This window comes from Lichenostomus cassidix, chromosome Z (genome assembly GCF_008360975.1).
Source record: "Lichenostomus cassidix isolate B80296 chromosome Z, HeHo_3.0, whole genome shotgun sequence".
NCBI classification, from domain to species: Eukaryota; Metazoa; Chordata; class Aves; order Passeriformes; family Meliphagidae; genus Lichenostomus; species Lichenostomus cassidix.
The window spans coordinates 1,993,125-2,014,119 of record NC_139511.1 but is presented as its reverse complement, the minus strand read 5'-3'; the positions used below and the strand labels follow the sequence as shown (position 1 = coordinate 2,014,119).

Below are 20,995 nucleotides of genomic sequence, written 5' to 3'. Positions count from 1 at the left end.
CCCAACAAGTTAACCTAACTTAGGAAATCTTTAAAGTTTAGGATGGTTTTAATGAACCATACGAACATGAGGTAGAATGCTTTCAGTTTGGGGGATTTTTTGGTAAATATTTTTACAGAAGCATCCCACTCTTAAGGAAAATATGTATTTCTATAGGTGAATTGCTGTAATCTTTCATATTTTATCATATCACTTAGTAGCTCACTGTTAAGATAGTCATGGTGAATTTTAGTTTCTCATGAGTCAGATGATTTAACAAATAAAACCAGTATAATTTTATTCTTTTCAATGGACCTTATGAAACACTGCTATGCAGTGTTTCATAAAAATATTCAGTGCTTGAGCAACTTGGTGCCAATAACAAAAAAAGAGTATGTAAGCTGACTTTCATGATTTCATGATTTCAGGAAATTAATAATGAAAAGTTTGACCATGTGAAAGCTCAAGCTTAAACAATAACAAGATATTACAAAGTTCTGCAAGCAAGATCATATATCTTGTGTGATGTTACTGATAGAGTATTTATTTGTGAAATTAAATAAGTCAAGATCAATATACAATAAAGAAAAAATACCTAGAATGCATTTTAAAAATCTAAGAACCATCAAGGAACTACAAAATAGCTTAGACTAAACCCCAACTTAAAGATAATCATTCCATATTATCTGTTTGCCCATATTGCACCATAACAGTTTCCAAAAGTAAAGATATTTAAACACATTTTCACTTATCTACAACTTTTATTTTGGAGTAGAACCAGGTAGGGAAGTTCTTCTGGTTTTCTTTAAAAATATTAAAATTTTGGGGCTCAGAAGGGAGTGTCAAGTTTCTCAGATTGTGAGTCGATCTTTATCCAGTGTATGGCTGTGGGTCTTTGTAGAAGAGCCAGTTATGAAACAGAGGTTATAGCTAGATCATTTTTTGTTCCTAAATTGTACGAAATTGTATCCTAAATTGACTTTATTGTGGGAAAAAAAAAATTTGCAATGTTAGTAAAGGATAACTGGATTATGTTTAATCAATTCTCCTAATAAAGGCCGTGTTGGCTTCCAGTAAAGACTCTTGAACATAAATGCTGCATCTGTGACAGGCCAACCACTTTATCACAAGAGAAGACTGTTTTAAACATGACTTAGAGTTGAGATGAGCAGACTGAGTGTGATTCAGAAGCCAAAATGAGGACAAAATCAGAAGATAAGGAAAGAACGCTCTGGTCAGCAGGAGGGAGCTTCAGGAAGCCTACATGGCAAAAGGCAGTCCTGGATCAGAAACAAGGGTTCAGGTGGCAGGAACCAGGAATTTGGGCTGTGTACAGAGCAAGCAGGCAGGGGACAGGAACAGGACACTGGTGTGAACTCACAGCCAAAACATGATATGTGTTGGCAAAAAAAAATGCGGCTGAATCGAGCTTATGGGTCCCTTATTCAGAAAAATTCAGGTTTATACCCACTAGCTTGCTGAAGAACTCAAATGGCTGTAAGGGTTACATTTCTTTTTATAACAGTTACATAATTTATATACCCATTTCATGGGGGTGATTTTTCAGGAAAATACACATTACTATATTTAACAGCCCAAAAAGAGGGCTGCGTATTTTTAATTATATTACTTTTGCAAGTACTACTTTTTATTCATGCTTTATTAAATACTTAGAGGATTAAATAAGTATATATATATATAAAATCCATCAAAGGAAGAGAAAAGCACAGGAATCTGCCCCTTGATGGTCCTCCAAATCACCAAGTTCCCTATTACTTTCCTCATTTCTGACTGTAGTTTTGTTCCAGGGTCTGAAGCACGACTGTGCTTCAAACAGAAGTGTGCTGAATAACTTTGTGGTTATGGATTGATCTTCGGAGATGGGAAATTTAAATTTAATCATCTGCAGCAGAAAAAGAAACCTTAGCGTAGCTTTTACTTCCTAATCAACGCTTTCAGCTCTTCAAGCTATTTCATCCAAGTAACAATCTATTTTCAGAAAATGGTCAGTTTCCTTGTTCCTGCATCACCTTCCATTTCAGAATCCCTCATCAACAGAGAAATTTTGGGAAGTTAGACATGGGGGTGGGGATTTGGGTTTTTTGGGGTGGTTTTGTTTGAGTTTTTCGTTTGGTTTAGTTTGGAGTTCTTTTGTTCTTCTTTGATTTTTTGTTTGTTACAGAGTTTTGGGCTTTGTAGTTCCTCTAGGTTTTCCTATTTCATTTTCTTTATCATTGTTTTGTTGTTGTTTTTTTATCTGACCTAGACACTATCTAGAAACCCAGACTTTTCCTCTGCCTCTCGATGAGTCCTTTTCACTCAGTGTTTATCAGGTTTACCAGATCCCTCTGTGAGGAGCTCTGATTTCTCTGGCAGCATCCAGCTCTCTGTGTTTTATTTGGTGCAAAGCACAAAAATCTGCCTTGACACTAAGACCTAACCTAACCTGGAAAATCATGAGGAACCTGCACTGACTTTATTGTATATTATTAATTTATATTAAAAAAACCCCTCTATCCTTCTTATGTAGGCAGGTTACATGGTCAGTGAGGAATTAGAATCTGACAACAGAGAGAGAGCTTTTCTGTATGAGCCTTTATTGCCTTTAGGAGCAGCTACTCAAGAAACTTTGGCATTTCAAAATTTCTAGTGAAATTTACCTCTTTTTGTGACAATATAACAAAGTTTAAAAGAAGCTATATAAGAGTTTTTTTCAGAAAAAAAGAAACACACCAGCTGGTGTAAGGTGTAACATCATAATTAGGATATCTAGGAATTTGAACATAATCTCACCACAGTTTGTAGGAACCAACCTTAATTAAATGTTATACATCTGCACATTCAATAAAATTAAATAATAACAGGGAAATATATAGTTCTGTAGAAATTGTTATTTAACACTTTTTAAAGAATGTTCTTTATTCTTTAATGTAATTTAGTTGATTTTCATTTCAACTAAACACGTCAGACATGATGCAATGAACAATCTCTCCTTGTTCATCAAATATGATGTATTTGTTTGAAATGATGGGACTCAAGGTTCTGAAATTACTAGGAAAAAATCATTGTAGGGGCCCAGTAACAAAGAAAATAATTAAAAACTTCCATCTTTCTGCTCTGATCACTGCTGATTGTTCCACGGGGTTGAAATATGAGGATTGTTTCAAAAATGTCTGTCACTTCCAGCTCAGTTTATTTTTTCCATCACAACATAGACAATATGAAATATTCTGGAAAGCTGTGCATTTCCTCCTACATATTTCAACAGGAATGGCAAATTAGGAAAAAACAAATCTTCATAACATGTTACCTTTACACAGAAAAGCTTTTAAGAGGATAAATTACCACCTGCATCTCACCAAGTGAGAGATAGTTCATGTGTTCACTTAATGTTTTTTACTTCACAATGACCTTGATTTTTTCCCCCCACAAATGTGTTACCCTGTATTAAAATGATTAATAACCTGATAAAAATGTAAGGTTAATGGGGTTTTGCTTAAAAAGGCAAAGAGGAAGCTGAAGAATCTTGTTAAATTTTATAAATACGTATAAAGAATTTAATTTAGAACTGAGCAGGTCTGTTCTTTGGTCATTTCCCTTGGCAGGTTTTATTTCTTTCTCTCTAAGCTGTTGCTCCTCTTCTTCATCTTTAAATAGAAAAATATTCCACTAACTCTAAATTTTTATTATTCCAGTATGTGATATCTTTATAAGTGAAAAATAGTAAAACAGGAGGGGTTAAAAAGAAGCTCAGAGATCCTTTGCTATCATTAATTTTAATACAAAAATCTGAAATTTTTCTGGTTCAAACAATTGAAACTAGCCTTTGCATTTAGCTGAAGGTCTGTCTCTGCATTTCTGTTCACAATTATGGGAAGATTGTCCTACTCACTGTATCAAAACACAGATTCCTGGAAAATGAAAAAAAAGCAAGTTGAAAGTACATAAATTACATTATCAAACTACCAAATCTCAGGGAACTTCATTGACAGAACTGAATTCCACTTCTGCACAAAATTTAGACATTTTTGTAGCATTTTCTCTAATTTGTGTATGTCAGCACAAAACACATTTGCACTTTGGGGGCAGAAGGAGATTCAACACAACAGCAAGGAGCATAACTTCAATTCTTTGTCCACCAGGGATTTCCCATATTATCTACCATATTTACCATATCCTCTACCCAATTTCAAATATTTAACTGCACTGGGGCAGTCCTTTGAGACAAAGATGTATAAAACCCATACAAGATTTCTGCTCCATGCAGAATAAAGGTAAATGTGGAGATTGAAAATTTTAATTATGATGCATCAATGTCCTCCCTCTGCCTATTTATGGTGGCTGAAAAATTCTGCATCACATTTGAGAAAAGGAATCTCATATCTGATATAACCCTAAGGTTACTACTTTGAAAAACACTGGAGAGTTTTATTCTTGCAGCATTTGACAAAGTGTGTTGGAAAAGAGCAACTCGAGTGAAATTACCTGCCCTTTCTGTCTTTTGAATGTAATGAAATTTGCTAGCTTCTAGACTGAGTTATTAGTTTCAATTTTCCCAGTAACTCATGCACAGGAAGGGAATTTTTTAGATGGTTAAACAACCTTGTCACTTAGATGTTTAATGAATTAAGATGAACTGAGACACATCCTTAACTGGCATCTGTTGATAAAGAAGTAGCTACGTTGCTTGAAGTTGCAAGGATCACTACTGATTACTCCATTAGAACTACTTCAATCTGGTTTTTTAAAGCCAAACTGTGAATTTTGGCCCTGATGTCCTCTAGAAGTTACAGTGGAAGTCCTTGAGCAAAGCTTTAAATTACATTGTATGATGGGATATAATAACATTTTATTCTTTTGGGTTTTTTTCTTTTTTTGTTCTTTTCAGTTCTTTTAAACATGTGATTACTGCTTTTGCCATTTCTCTGCTAATCCTGGCATCATCTTGTGTGATTCCTGCAGATGTGAATGAATGTGAAGCTGAACCCTGCAAGAATGGTGGAATCTGTACAGATCTTGTTGCCAACTACTCCTGTGAGTGCCCAGGTGAATTTATGGGAAGGAACTGCCAACAGAGTAAGTAAAGCATGGTTTTAAAATTTTATTTTTTGATAAATATAAGATTTTATTCTTACAGGGAAAAAAAGGCTTTAATATACTGTGGTAATACTTCTCCACAAATAGAGAATACTCAAAATAGTCATCTTATTCCTTCCAGAATGGAGGGAATTTCAGAGACCAAATCTATCATGTATCCAAGCATCTGATAAGATGGAAACATTCGCAAAATGCAAAATCATTATCTGTAGTCAAACAAGAAGTCAAATAGTATAAAGTAGAGAAATACAATAAATTTATTCAGGCTGCGGTTACATCTCACCAAATATCCTGTTTTCAACAATAATTATTAGCACATATCAATAAGTGTTAGGAGCAGGGCAAAAATATATGTTATTTGCTCTGACATGTCTCTAGTCTCTGCAGTTTGGACCACTGGTTTGTGGCGAAGTCATTAATAGAATTAACAGTCATTAATAGAACTGTCCTGGGAAAAATCTCACATGATTTTACAATTACACTCACTATGAATTCACCATAAATGTCTGATTTTGAAAGTTGCTGCTACAAGGAGTTATCCATGTATGATAGAGCTGGTAATCTTGAAGATCTAAAATGACAAAAAAAAAAAATTAACTGCTTTGGCACAAAATTAATTATACCTCAACAGTTAGCTATTAGAGGCTCTTTGGTTTTAAATACTGTAAAGATGAAAGCCTGTGTGTTTTAATCAAACAAAAGATGCTAAAATGATGGCCTTGTGGAAAAAGCTAATATAGTTCTGAGATATAGGACCTTAGAAAGAAAGAGGAAAGTATTTGACAATTAGCATTAGTAGTGCTAGATATTTCATTCAAAATACCTGAAACACTGGGCTAATCCACATTCCAACAGGGGAGTTTCTAGTGCAATGAAAATCCTATAATGTGTTGCAAAGAAAACAGGTGTTACAAGTGGAATACTAAATAAATGAAACCGTAACAAAGCTGAAAAATATTCTTTTTTCTTCATTCATATTGTGGATGTGTGGGGGAGAACAGAGAGGAAAACAGGATGGACCAATAACCACAGATGTGTTTTTTGAAGTAGCCTCAGTGAATTCCCAGATCTATACACCACAGAAAAAAATATTTGAGCCACACAACATAATGTGTTTGTAGTTCTAGAGAGAAATAAAATATTAAGATTACTTTGAGGAATTCAGAGGTCTCTATGGCTACCTGAAATAATTTATAAAAAACCCCTATCTATTAAAGTGTTTTTCAGAATTTGCTGGTGAAGCAATTCATGCATTTCCTTATTAGGTGCAATTGAATTGCCATTTGGAATTCTACCAGGAATCTCATCCATCTCTCCAGAGTTTATCCCTTCTGTATTTTGGCTGCATCATGAACACTGCTCAGATAATAGATCACATAAACCCAATCTCCTGTTTTGCTGGAAATGGGGTAGTCAGAGCCATTACTTAAGTGATCATTGCATTTTCTGAAACATCATCTGTTATTTTATAATTTCTTTTAATACATGTATAAGTAGCATTATGCAATTTTTTTGGTGTGAAGTTGCATATCTTATGAATTAAACAGAATTAAGTTTTATCCACATGCATACATAGGCACAGACAAACATATTTGTGTTTCTGAGAGCAGAAAAGATATACGTGCAAAAAGTAAAAATTTTCCAGTTTATCAAAATAGTGAAGGAATTCTGCTGTTGAATTGCTAAATATGCTACCCACAGTCTGATTTTCTGGGTCTTATTTTGGGGGATTCATACTGACATAAATATAAATATATGTAGTTTACCATGTCTATAATTCTGCACTATGCCATTTTCTATAGCTGGCATGGTAAATACTCTCTTTTTTTTTTCCATCAGAAGTTTGGTTATGTCATCATACTTAATTACGTAATTACAAGTAGTTATTACACATTCTAATTACACCATCAAAGTTTTACACATATTTACAGTAATCATATAATTAAATACTGTTATGCTAATTATGTAAATTACTGACTGCTGTCTCAGAATTACCTCACAAAGCTCAAAGATTCCTGAGTCACATCACGGAGTATGTAAAATATCCTAGATCTAGAATAAAAAAATGCAAAAGTGCGTCGTGCAGGCTGCTTTTCTCAGATGAATTTTCTAATATTTCCTATAGTTTGTCATAGCCCAAGTACTCTTTCTTTACAATAATGACTTGTCATGTTACTCATCAGCCTCCTCTACTTTATGCCAGACTGTATTTCCTAGTGTTCCATCTATGTTTTCCCACTTCTTTAATTCCAGCATTTAATTTCATCACAATTAATCCCCCATAGGTAGTCTCCAAAAGAATTCCTTTCCATTTTATCTCACTTGTAGCACTTCCCAGGTGTGGGACAATGGTTGTGCTGCGCCCAAGTCCTGGGAGCCTTGTGTGACACCCACCCCAAACCCTCCTGAGCAGCCCCAGGAGCCTCTGCAATAACTAGTGCAGCTGACCTGAGAAGGAAAGGGTTGAAACTGAGTACAAAAATAACACTAAAATGAGCTAGTGGCCATATTTGTACCACTTTGACCATCTCTAGTCTGTTTAAGGATTGGATGAGATTTGGAGTTCTTTATACCCTTTCCTTTCCTTTCCTTTCCTTTCCTTTCCTTTCCTTTCCTTTCCTTTCCTTTCCTTTCCTTTCCTTTCCTCCCCCCCCCCCCCCCCCCCCCCCCCCCCCCCCCCCCCCCCCCCCCCCCCCCCCCCCCCCCCCCCCCCCCCCCCCCCCTTCCTTTCCTTTCCTTTCCTTTCCTTTCCTTTCCTTTCCTTTCCTTTCCTTTCCTTTCCTTTCCTTTCCTTTCCTTTCCTTTCCTTTCCTTTCCTTTCCTTTCCTTTCCTTTCCTTTCCTTTCCCTCTCTCTCTCCTATTAGCTGTGGCTCCTTTTAGCATTTCAGGCATAAATGGTATTTAAAACAGCTGCTTCTCATTTCTGGAAAGCACAGGATGAGGCAAAATCAGAGTAAAGTGGAGTGTGAGAGCACTGATGGCCTCAAAACATATTCAGCCATTCTGGAATGAGCTTACCAGCCTGTTAAGAGACACTTCAACAAACATCTGGTATTTACAAAATCTGCCTGCAGATGTTTAGCAAACACAGAATGGGAAGAAAGCACCTTTCCCCATCTTCCAAATGGAAAATTTAAACTATATTAATTCCATATTACTTCCCAGATTTCTTACGGCCTCAGCATTTCCTTGATGCAGCTGCATCTCCCCCTGTTCTCCCACTCTGAACTGATTTCTTGCTCCTGTGCTGATTTCAAGCTATCAGCTGTGATTACATCCATTACAGCTTTCCTTAGCCTTGGAGTCTCCATAAACAAAGTTCTGCTTCCAAGACAGATTCTCCTGGGGTTGGAGGGTTTTTGGTTTTTTTTTTACTTTGTGGAGCACAACATTCTCTTGCAGCAACAGGGAGGCACTTCCATCAGCATCAGGCTGTTTGCATTATTCAGTGCAAATCTGTATTCTTAAAAATCTCCCGTGAGCAACGTGGGCAGTGAATTGCAGCGATATGCAAACAGTTCCACAGGTGACTTTCCTTTCATTTTAATGTTTCCAATCAAACAGATGGTATCATACAGTGGACACCTTACCATTCCACCACGGTGCATTTTGGAGCTGTGTTTTGCTGCTTGCCAGGAGTTGCTGCCATTAAAGCATATGGCAAATTTCCTCATGCTTTTTTCTTTAAAGATCTAGATCAGAATAGTCACTGTAAATGTTTTTACATATGCTATGGCCCCTTCACCTCCTTTTCTGTGGATTCAACATGTCCATATGTAGAACTGCATCCAAAGCAAGTGTACCAGTTTATTTGTCTAGCATGTCAGAAATCCTGCTAAGCAGTGTACCTCCACCTTATTTCCATTGATTTCCTCTGGTTTTATATTTTAGTACACTATTATATTCATATTGCTCTTGGTTTCCTCCTGCCTTTCTCTCTGTGCAAATCAAAGTGGCATTTTCTTTACATTTACCTGAAAATGCCCATTCTTTCAATGTCTTTTATACTTAAAAATTTTCTAAAGATCTGACAGATTTAGGCATAAAGAGATGTTCAAGCCTTCTGCTTACATGCAGCTCTATACTCCCAGGCTAGATGGTTTCATCCAAAACAGGTTCTTGTCCTTTGAGCTGCTCTGCTCGATGCTCACAGCCTTGGGTGAATTTTGGATATCTGTGTCTCACAGATCCAGCTCTGACCATCCCTGGCTCAGCAGGGTTCTGGGTTCATAAACCCTCCGTGCTAAGGTTCAGAAAAGCCCTGCTCAAAACAGACATGAAGGTATAAATAGTGCACAGACAAAACAAAACAATTCATAAAACATTAAAAAGCTCTGTTTTCAGGGGGAAGGTTTTTGTCTGAGTAAAATTTGTCTTCCAGGAAGTCTGTGTTTTCAAAATATGGACAGGAATCAGAATTTCACCGCTTTCTTAAATCTATTGACCTGGTTAGGAACTTTCTGGTGAACTCAGCAATGGAATTGCCCTGTTCAAATTAAACTGTTTACAACTGGGCTGCTGCTGAGTGCTAGAGGAGATGCCATTGCATATATATATATCTTATTTCCAGATTATCTGCTGGGGAGCCTTGCTTTCAAGGCATGAGACTCTTTATGCAGCTCCAGTTGGCAATGTTGTGTCTTAAAGATTGTGGTGAGCCACTGTAAAACCCTTCACCTGCCAGGAACCGACACAGACTTGAGTTCCCTGAATCACTGATGACTTAAAATCTCTTTGAATGAGATTCAGGGGGGCCTAGTCCTCCCTACAGCTCAAAATATCATCTTGACACATTCTGTGAGTAATGCAGTATGAAGTTTGGGTTTAAGCATGTCCTTGATTTGAATGTCTGCCTGTTTTCTGATCCCAAATACTGGTGTTAAATATAAGTAAAAAATCATTGTGATACAAAACTGGACAAATATGTTAATAAAAGACCGCCAAGGAAAAAAAAGGAGGGTAATTAATAAAGCAGATAATTTCTTTGATCCAGTGAATTTCAGAGTCACACAGATTCTGGGGTGGAACAAAGAAATGTCAGAGGAAAGAGCCTGGATGTGAAGGCTTAACACCAGTTAAAAAATGTTAATCAAACTGTGGTCTAATCAAGAAAGTAGAAACTCTTCTTTAATTAATTTTTTAGGCAAAGAGAAGAGTTTATTTCAATGTAAATATTTTTCTTGGTTTGTTTCTCTTCAGAGATCATAAAACTTAAAAGCCAGAGTTGTCAGCTTGTTCACCAAGCATACACTTCAGAAAAAATCAGTAAATATATACATTTCTGCTAGTCATTATTTAGATGACAAATTAAGGACTTCCATGGAAAAATTAAGGCAGTTTTATAGATATGCATACATCTGTGTCCATGTGTAGATACATGTATACAAAATTATTAATCAAAGGGAGTTAATTTTTTAATGTCATCAAGGTAGTTAATTTATCATTCACATAATATCCTTGTGTATTTATGAAATTATGTGTGGTTAATCTCAGACAAAGGAAAGAATGGAAAAAAATTTGTGCCTAAAAGAATTTTATCCATTTAATATCAAGTTAATAGCAATATTGGCTGTGTGAGCTCCTTGGATTACAGAAATATCTCCAAGCAGAAACATATCAGAAATAGACTTTGAAAGTGCAGGAGGGAGAATTTTTACATGTCAAATGTGACTTTAGGCCATGTAATTCAACTCAGCCTCGGTAATTTGTCCTTTTTTTGAATACCCTATAAGAATAGAAGCAAAAATTATTTCAAAAGTTGAATTGCCACTGAAAGAGAGGCTAACGTCAGTAATAAGAATTCTGCTTTATACACATTTTTAACTATTTCAGCTAATCTTGAATGGAATACAATTTCTATATTTGCATTGGACAAAACCCATCCTGAATCTCTTTCAGAAAATGATGAGTTTTGCTGAATCTGCACCACTCTGTGGATATTGTCTGGCAGGCATTTCTGAGCAGCGCCTTGGTATGAAAGTGCAAAGAGGCAGAAAATGTTACAGAAATGACAGAACACGTTGTCAACATTGAAATGTTCTCCCAGGCATTTCAATGACCTAGTGAGAAATATTAATCAAACTCTGAGATTTCTAACGCCGAGTCTTCAAAGAAAGCACACCCTGGCCCTTCCACTGGAGACTTTCTCTATCCAGGCATCCCCAGTATGGCACAGAGGTGTTTGCAAAGTTGTGTCAGCAGATCAGACCTGTAGCTCTCCCTTTCCAAGGAAAATGAGACTGATCTCTCTAGTGTTTGATGTTGAAACAAAGTTCTCTTTCACCCTGTGCCTTCGGGTACATTTTCATCTTGCTGCACTTGCACTGTACTGAAACATCTCCCTAGGAAAACTAATTTCTCAGTATCTTGTTTTGATGTTCAGTTCAATTCAGCTGGATTCAATCTTTACTGAGACACCTGACAGAAGGTCATTGTGAAATACTCAGGCAAGCCCTGAAGGCCCAATAGGAATATTTTACATGTGTAATTGTTTCCTTACACCGTGAGTCACCAAGTGCAATAATAGCTTTTATGTGGTGCCAAAACCCACAATATTAACTCAACCCTGTATTCAAACCTATATTGTTGACTTTAGCTTGAACCTCCTTGTTGAGCAACTTTCTTGCCATGTTTTCTTACTTAAACCGGCAGATCTGCTTTTCTAAAGGGTTTGTGCCATTCCTGACTCAGTTGCCCTCAGTAAAAAGAGGATGGAGACAGAGATTCCTTCTGTCTTCCCACTGAGGAAGCAGTGTGACCCTACTTTTTCAGTAACTCACAATCCTAGACACTCACAGAGAGTAGAGGAGAAAAAAAAACCCCTCATCTTATAAATATGATCCACTGTTCCTTTGTTGGAAGAACTTTTATGTGCATTTTTATGTGTGGCAAAGCCTATGACAATGAATATTTCAGTATTTCTAAGCCTTAAAAGAAAAATTACAGCAAACCATTACTCTCAAAGTAGCCCCTATAGCTCTTAAGTTCCTGGTCTGGTCAATAATGCACATTCTTTTTTTATGTCCTCACAGAAATGAAAAATAATTTGCAGGTAAGGAATTGGTACTATAAAAGAAATAAAAGCTGGGCTGTAGCCTGTAGGAGGAAACTCAAGACAAATCATAGGTTATTACGACCAAAAAAGGCCCCTAAAAGTATGGAATAAAAACCACTAATGATTATAAACGTATGAAAAGTTGTATATATTAAACATATAAGGGTATATTAAATATATAAATTTACAGCTGCAGTCAGTTTAACAAAGTTCCCAATAGCCAAGTCACAGGAACATTTTTGCTGTTTCAGGTAATGGTCCAGTTGGAAAATACCTTATTTCAAGGTATTATATAAGATCTTGGCTATTTATTCCAAATAGATTGATTGTGGAGGGTAGATGCTATAAGAATTAGCCTGGTCCTGTCTGCTGCTACCCTTTGTTGGACACAGGAAGCATCAATTTGAGTAAAATCACCTGTGGGGCTGTGCAAACTCCTCATAATGCAACTGTCTCAATCTCTGCAGTGGTTAGCAAACCAGGCACAGAGTAAAATTACAAATGAGCATGGCAATAAACCTTGCAAAAGTTGGAGATTTGAAAGCTGACTCACATTTTGGAGTTTCATTTATTCTTGGAATCTGAACCAAGCTGTGAAACATGAAAATCCATATGAACTACAGAGAGAGGAAAAAAAAACAGGTAACAGAACACAGTTCCACGAGTCCTAAATGAGCCAAAACCTCCATGCTCAGCACAGCTCTCCCACCTGCAGCTTTCAGAAGGAGAAGGAAATGTGATATTTTCAGCCATCAGCTTCCCACTGAGGGCAGATCCACAGCTCCTGCTGCTCCGGACAGACGGAGCGTCCGGCAGAGCCGCGGCTCCGGCCACTGGGCAGCCACGTGTGACATCCCTGGGAGGGCAGTGCTGGGGGCTGGCAGCTATTGCTGTCCCCAAATGCCACCATGTCCATTTGGTGCCTTCCATTCCATCATCCGAGGGCTTGCAAGGGGAGGAACAGATATGGAAAAACCTGGTGGCAGTGAAATGAGGCCTGGTGATTTTTGCCTTTTTATATACCTTTTTATGTATTTTCTGTACCCTTAGCCTACATGCTTGTAATTCTTGTAGTCTGATATTCTAGTTTAGTTTCTTTAGTTTAGTCTAGTTTAGTTTTCTCTAGAACATATTTTGTAAATTGAGGAGGGATTCTTTAGAATCGGGAGACATTACTTCATTTATTAAGCTTCTTCCTGGAGAATCCTAGATAAATATGCTAATTTTCATATATGAAAGGTCTATAAAAATTGTATAAACACTATACAGTGTGTGCATCTGGGTGTGTTCTGCCTTGAACAGCTGTGCACCCAGGATCCTGTTAAAACACTGAGGTAAAACCCTTTTATCCTTTTAACCTTCTCTGCCTCATAATCCTAAAACTGCTGAAAGGCAACAGCAACAGGGAGAGAGAAAGGCTTCATTGTCTTTCAGTCATAGTGATGGTAAAGAGGGACTCAGAAGGGTGCAAGTGAGTTTGTCAGATGAAGTAGAGTGAAAACTTTAAATATTCACGTGTGACAGAGTGCTTTCCAAGAAGAGCTGACAGAATTACTCTTAATTCAATCTTCCTTTGTATCAGTGACTGTTTCCTTGTATTAACAAGTGTAATTTGGCCAACTTTAAGTTTGGAGTAGATAAAAATTTTCTTTACAGAAAAGTATCACATTAACCTTTGTAAACTGATGATCACATTCATACCCATTGTTGAACCAGCAAAATCTGGTAGACCTCACCCATAAACATAATTTCCCTCCATTGCCCAATCCATGTATTTGATAGTAGCATTGCATGCCTTCGCTGAAGATCAGTGTCAGTGCGTAGTTTACAATATTATGTTTATTGTTATTCTAATAATAACAATTCCCATTTGTGCTCCTGTTGCTCAAACCTAATTTTGCAATTACACTCTTCCTGCTTTCCGTGCAATTCAGTTTTACCCATCCATGATGTGAGCTTTCATTGTAGATGTAGCACAGAAAGTAACAGTGTTGTAATTCATTACATCAAATTTAGAGAAAGACAAATAATGCTGGGAAATTTACAACTTTGAAAGCAAGTCTGAATCCACTACAATCAGATAGGATTAATTTTCTTCAGTAACTCTGAAAAATAACCTTGTTCTTCTGGATGGGAGCTTCCATACAGGAAGCTGGATATTAATTTCATTGTCATGACTGAAACTTCTTTGTCTTCTTTTTCTCACCCTTCTCCTGGTCCTTCCACAGTATCTTTCACAGTACCTTTCTCCTTTCCATCAGGTGCAAATGTGAAGATTTTTTTCCTTGATAATATAGGTGGGGTGGAAAATCCTCAAGAATTAAATTTCTTTCCTCAAGTGCATGATGGAATCAGTTCAGCCTCATCTCTGCTGAAGGTGTGGTGGGTTTTCCACTGAGTTTTCTGCATGTGAATTGGGGCACAGGTCCTTTGAAAGCTGTGCTTTAGGCTTAGACATAGAAATATATCTGCTGCAGGTAAAATGGGATTTAATAATGAAGTGTAATGTCTTTGCCCCATTCATATAGTTTACATTTCTCTAGGATTAATTTTACATTATTTTAAGTATTGAAACACTATTTTTAGGTTGTTTATTACTACTATTTAGTGATGGAGAGTCCTAATTTCAGACACCTCCCACACTTTAAAAACTGGGATTTGATTCAACATGGAAAGCCTAATTTTTAGTCACCAACTAGCCCGGTGACATCTGCCACCTTTGCTACAGCTGCAAAGTACAAGGAGAAGGAGACCCCAAGGAATTCACCAGGACAGGTTACAGGGCAGGGAGTTTGGTAAATCAGTGTGAAAGCAAGTTTGGAGAAGAGCGATTTTTGTGAGCTGCAAAAACCACGCCTGCCCCAAGTGCCCACATGTAACAAATGTAATGCAGAGGAGTTTTTCCTTTTGGGAAAGCTGAAAGGCCACCATCCTCCTCTGTGCCTGGACAAGGGGCTTGAGGAAAAGCAGGTTCCTGTCTCTGCTGGAATTGGCATTTTTTATGCACCTTGGAGCACCTTCAGAAGGCAGAGCGAGAGTCACAGCCAAGAGCTCCCAGGAGCAGGGCCTGGAAAATGTGATCCCAGATTTGATCAGACAGGGGAGGAATTTCCTGCTCTTGTAAGCAGATAGCAGTCTTGTTCACTTAAACTTTGCAGCTCCTGAAAGGAACACAAACCTACAGCTCAAGCTGCCCCATTTCCCTGCAGCTCATTGTGATTCACATTGCTGGATGCAGACGAAGATGCTGAAGACACATTGTGGTCAAATGCTCACATTCCTCCTTGCTGTGAGCTTTGCTGAGATTAGGTCTTCCTGCAAAAGACAAGACATTTTGGGAAACAAATTTCCCTGCTCTGTCAACTCCTGTGGCAGCTGAATTTAAAAAAAAACAGCATCCAACATTACAATACTGTGTTGAACCAAAGGGATTGGAAGTCACAGGAGATTTTGCAGAGACTTAGACAAGAAAAACACTTGGAAGTTTCTGGGGCCATGTGAGATTTCTGCCTTGGCAGTGAGGACATGGAATGAAGAGGATATTGGGAATTTAAACAGAGATCTTTTAATGGTTTATTTTAGTTTTTTGATAAGTCATTATGGATAACTAATAGCTTCTTTCAGTGCTATTGCTGCCTTGTTGAATCAAAAGAACCAAACAGCTTGGCTCTGGAAACAGCACTGTAATGTTGCCTGGTGTAACTTTATTTGGAATTTCTTAATACAGACATTGGCAGCAAAAAAGGGTCTCCTGGCTCATATTCAGGCATCACCATTTAATGAATCAGGGGAAATTAGTGGAGTTATACCTATTTATGTGTTGCTGACAGGCAACTTCCCATTTGCCTTTTGTTATAACATCTATGAATAGTTGTTCAGACATAGTTGGAAGTGAAAATTACAAATGACTCTTCAAACATTTAGGCATTTTGTAAATTAGGTGAAGGTTTTCTCCACAATAAATTCAATTTTTTTTAATGCTTTGCTCTTGAAATAAAAATGATAAATTATGTGGATTTTGGTGGACTACATGATGTTCTTTAAACAGTTTAAATGTAAACATCACAATTATGTAGTGACTTCATTGACCATGCATATTTTTATTTCAGGAGAGAGGATATAATTTTTTAGTTTTTCAGCTTAGAAATACAACTCCCTTTTTGGTAATCCCCTAACAATTTTTTTTTTCTGTATCATCTTAAATTATTGGATAATTAAGTTTCCTACAGAACACCAAGTAAAGAGCCTATAAACAGCATTAAAAGGATATGCTTCTGAAAAAGTAGCTTTTTAGTTTCCATTCTAATGGAACTGCTGTATGCATTCATTATGAATGCAGTGTGTTTTCTTGGGGAGTTTGTTTTTAAATAGGCTATTTACATGAATAACATAATGGATTCTTAGCTAAGTTTCACTGTTGTGTTAATGGTAAATTCCTGAGAACATAAAAATCCTGCATATTATGTCAGGTAGTTCAACAGTGGGTGGCCTAATGTTGTGTCTCTGGCTGTGGTAATGACAAATATCATTTAACAAGAATATTAAAGGTTCATCCCTGGTCAATCTCTTCAGTATCATCCTTGGACCTGCTGTGCCTGAATTTGTCCAATTCCTCTTTGAACCCTTAGATGCTCCAGAATATCACAAACCACAGTGCAAAGAATGGCTTTGGTTTTTCATGGGCTGAGCTGATTTCTTGTGAATTTCAGTGAGTGCTCCCTAATTTCAGTAAAGTCAAGGTGACAAACAGCACTGTATTCACCTTGTCCAAAGTCGTATCCCTCCTTAGTCTACTGCTCTCCAACCCAGAAAATCCTGTGCTATTTGCAGCTGCAATGCCATTTCCAAGTTCAGTTCAGTGCAGGCACATTTTAGGGATTTTACTGTGGATGCAGTCTCTTCCATTAGTGCACAATGAGGTTCATCTGTCACCCTTTTGACCACTCACTCAGTTTCCGTGTCCTTCTGGAGATGCTCATCATCAGAGTGGCATTGGATCCAGAGAGCTTCAAATTGGGCAATTTCCCCATTCACAATTTCCTCCAGGCCACTGGTGAGTAAAACTGACTCCAGCAATGACCCTGGGGGGATGCCACTGATGACATTTCATCCTGAAAAGACATTTTCTCTGCTGTAGTTAGACTTCTGTCTACAGCAGGGCCATTTCCCCACTCCCTGGCAAGAACCTTTCATGTGGAACCTCATCAAGTGCTTTCTGAAAATCCAAGAGTGCTGTTTCCACTGTATTTCCTTTATCCTTACGCATATCGCCTCTGTTAAAGGACTCCAACAAGTCAAGCAGAACTGCCATTTACAGGGGGAATATTAGCTCTCTTCAGCAGCTTTTCTTAGGTTCCTAGTGATCTTAATTATGGAACTATCTATCAGTACACTGCTGTAGCTCCTGAATCTCTTTCCATCTAGGCACAATTCTTAAAAACACTATGCCATGAACTCGCTTCACTACTAGAAAAAATGGTTAAAAAATTGCCTGAAAGAAGTCTAAAATCCTTTCTGCTGCTTTTTTTTGATGTCTTTTTTTAAATCTCAGACTACCTAAGAGTTGCCTAACTTTATTTTCAGTCTGTGTCCTCAGCATGGAGCTTAGAGAGTGCATAAAGGCCCAAAGTTAATTTTATGAACTTATTACAAAAATATGAAAGAGGGTTTCATAATAGAAGCACACGACAGTCACTCAGCAATAATGGCACTCTTGAGAAGTAGAAAGTAACATTCAATTTCATTTTATTTGATTAGTTCTGATGGCCATTGCTTACACACACGAGCTGTGCTGGCCTCTGTGGTAACAGAATAATGCACTGCTTTTGGGGGAGATGCTACATCAGCATAAAAAACATTTAATCTCTTTGGACATATCGGCAAATAGGTGGCAATTCTTCCCATTACTGCCTGAAAAGCTGTCTTCTGCTGCGTGGAACATAACTAATCACTTCATTTTCATGTCACTTCCTGCAGACCTGGAGCTGAACACAGCATCCTTTGAAAAGTTTGCTTGTCTGGAAGTGTCTGTGTGCTCGTTAGCTGCTGCTGATGCAAATTGGTGAAGATGTTGCCTCTGACGTGCATTATTTTATGTGAAGGCATAAAACAAGATTAATCATATCCTGCACCTCATTGCTGCAGTACCACACTGCCTGCTAACATTTAGTCACACTTCAGAAATCAGAGTAATAATAATTAAGATGTTAATAGGTCAAGGAAATCCATTTTGTTTTGTTTTAAACCTGTGAAGCAAACTTATGGAGATAAATGCCTTCTGTTAATCAGACTTCAGAGGTGAATAGCTCTATAAAATTACCACGTCCAGGTGAAAATATCCTGTTCCATTGTGTAGTTAGGAGTCACCTTGAAGTCACAAAGCCTGTGACTTTTTTATTTTTTATCCACTAGTAGGCAAAAAATGTCTGACATAATCACTGGCACTTTGTGCTCTCCAAGTCTACTGAAGTGCAAAAAAAAAAAGAAAAAAAGAGTGTTTGTAAATTCTATTTTGCTATTTCATTTGCATTGTGGTTGACTAGAAAGAGGAGCACATGATGCCCTGCCTTGTCCCAGTGGAAATGCTGATTGAATTCCTTCAGTGGGAGTGAAAGCATCGATTTGGTGTTGCCCCTAGGACGAGTCTTCAGAACAACAATTAACATGAGCCGTTAGCACCGAGCTGCTCGATACCTCTCAGATCAGAACATTGGATTGTGGAGAAAACACTTGAGCTACAAGGACTGAGCAAACAGTTTGATCAGCTGGGGAATGACTGAAACACCCAGCAGCTAAACTGTGCAAAGCTGAGCCAAGCTGTGGCCACCAGGATTCTCCAAACACCAATCCATAAAATGACACTCAATACTCAACGCAGAGCAGCACCAACACACTGAATATAGAGATTTTTAGTTACTGGTAATGGTCTGAATAGCTAAACCAGATTTATAGCTCATGTGACTGTGGTATCACACCATCTCCTTTGGGCAATGGTGATTTTACATTCATTTTAGAGATCGACACGGTTTTAAAATTTAAAAAGTTAGTGTTCCATGGACAGCTCTTGCACAATCTGGAATTAATCCCAAGTGAAAAATCTGCCTTCTGTGTGGGAGGGTTTAGGCTTTGCTTGTATTTAAAAGTGATGTTTAAGAGAAGGCATAAGAAGCAATAGCTGCTCGTGGGGGAAGAAGAAAACCTGTCATGAACTGGAGAGCAGATGAGATGGCAGTAGAAATGGGCTTGGCAAAAAAACCCAAACAAAAAAAAAAAAAACCAAAAAAACTCCAACAACCAACCAACCAACCATATATATATATGTATATATATATATATATATATAAACAAAAAGGCAAATATGTTTCAAAAAAATTAAAAGTGTCCTCTACTTTCTCCTGGAAATGAAGATGTAATTCCTACAGTTAGAACTTCTACTTTTTAAAATACACTGATTATCCATACAGCTATCAGCAGAAAAAATGATTTGGCATGGGAAAAGAAACAGAATTTTTGTTTGTCAGCTATGGTTCTAACAGAGTGGTACTGGCTGGAACTGAAATACTTTCGTATTTAAATTTATTTTAAAAATTTAAATTTATTTTAAAAACTGAGAGTGCAAACACACTATATGCAAGATGTGTGTATATACATATCTGTCTAAAGTGGTCTACTAATGACTGGCTCCCAGGGTAAGAAAAGTTGCTAATGAACAAATTTTTTATAATAATTATTATTATTATTAGGTGTAACACTGTATAATACTTGATAAAGTCAAGTACTTCAGGGACAAGTCTTCACCCATTTTAAACCAGCATAACTCCAAAATCAACAGAACAGTATCAGAATACTCCTACTTGGGAAGGAATCCTCTGGGCTGGTTTGATGCCAGGGTTTTCCTCTCTGTCAGCATTGATTTGAAAAGAGCTGGAGCCACAAATATTTGGAATCAGAACGTCTCAGAAAGGTTGAGGCTGGCAGGGCAAAATTCGCCACCCTCCCTCCTTGAGTCCACTCAAGCTTTTGGTGTCTCCAAAGATGGATCTCCACAACCTCTTGTACAGCCTGGTGCAGTGTTTGACCATTCCCACATTAAAAAACTCCAAACACTGCAAAGAAAAAACCACCAAAAGCAAAAAAAATTAACAGTAACAAAACCGCAACACCAAAACCAAACCAAACGAAAAAAATCTCAAATCACACACATCTAAAAAGTAAAACCAACCCCATTTTCTTCAAATAGAATTCCTCAAATTCAAATGGAATTGAAAAATTGTAAAGGAATTGTAAAGCCCAAGTATGTTAACTGTCTAGGACCTCTAGCTTTGCAGAAAAAGATCATAGATCAACATGAATTTTTAAAGCAATGTCTTTTCAGTGTTTTCAAAATTAATCACATTCATTTCATCTAATTTTATCCTCCTAAACCTAAGCACTAAGTTGAAAATAGTGCTTCAGGTTTGTTCTTGGCCAATAGATGCAGAAAAGCTGATTATATCTGTCTTGAATGCTTGCTTAATAGATAATGAAATAATGAAAATTGAGGTTTAGGGTTGGGGGTTTCCTCCCACAGATGACAAACACAGCCTGAGCAGCCAGTCTGGGGTAGATATGGAATTTTGAGATGGCTGAAGCTGGCTGGCATGTATTGCATTCCTTATGTGTGCTTTGTTTGGTCAGATATTTCTCTAAACACTTCAGAATAGTGTCCTTTTTATGGTTAAATAGATGTTGACAAGGGAAAATAAGGGGATGTAAAGAAAAATAAGGGGATATAAAAAAAAAATCTGGATGTAGAGATTTATGCTTAAAATACACCACAGAGTCACAAATAAGATATCTCATTTTACTGCACTGCTACACTACTA

General features: G+C 37.4%; 1 protein-coding gene across 2 annotated transcripts in view; it reads left to right on the top strand.

Annotated features, from left to right (window-relative positions):
- The window catches only part of EDIL3 (EGF like and discoidin domains 3), a 222,132-nt gene that overhangs the window by 123,645 nt on the left and 77,492 nt on the right, over window positions 1-20,995 (top strand). For both annotated transcript variants that reach the window (XM_085043169.1, XM_085043168.1), the window contains one exon: window positions 4,942-5,055. In XM_085043169.1, the coding sequence (XP_084899295.1) occupies window positions 4,942-5,055 (114 nt within the window). The remainder of the gene's footprint in view (window positions 1-4,941; window positions 5,056-20,995) is intronic.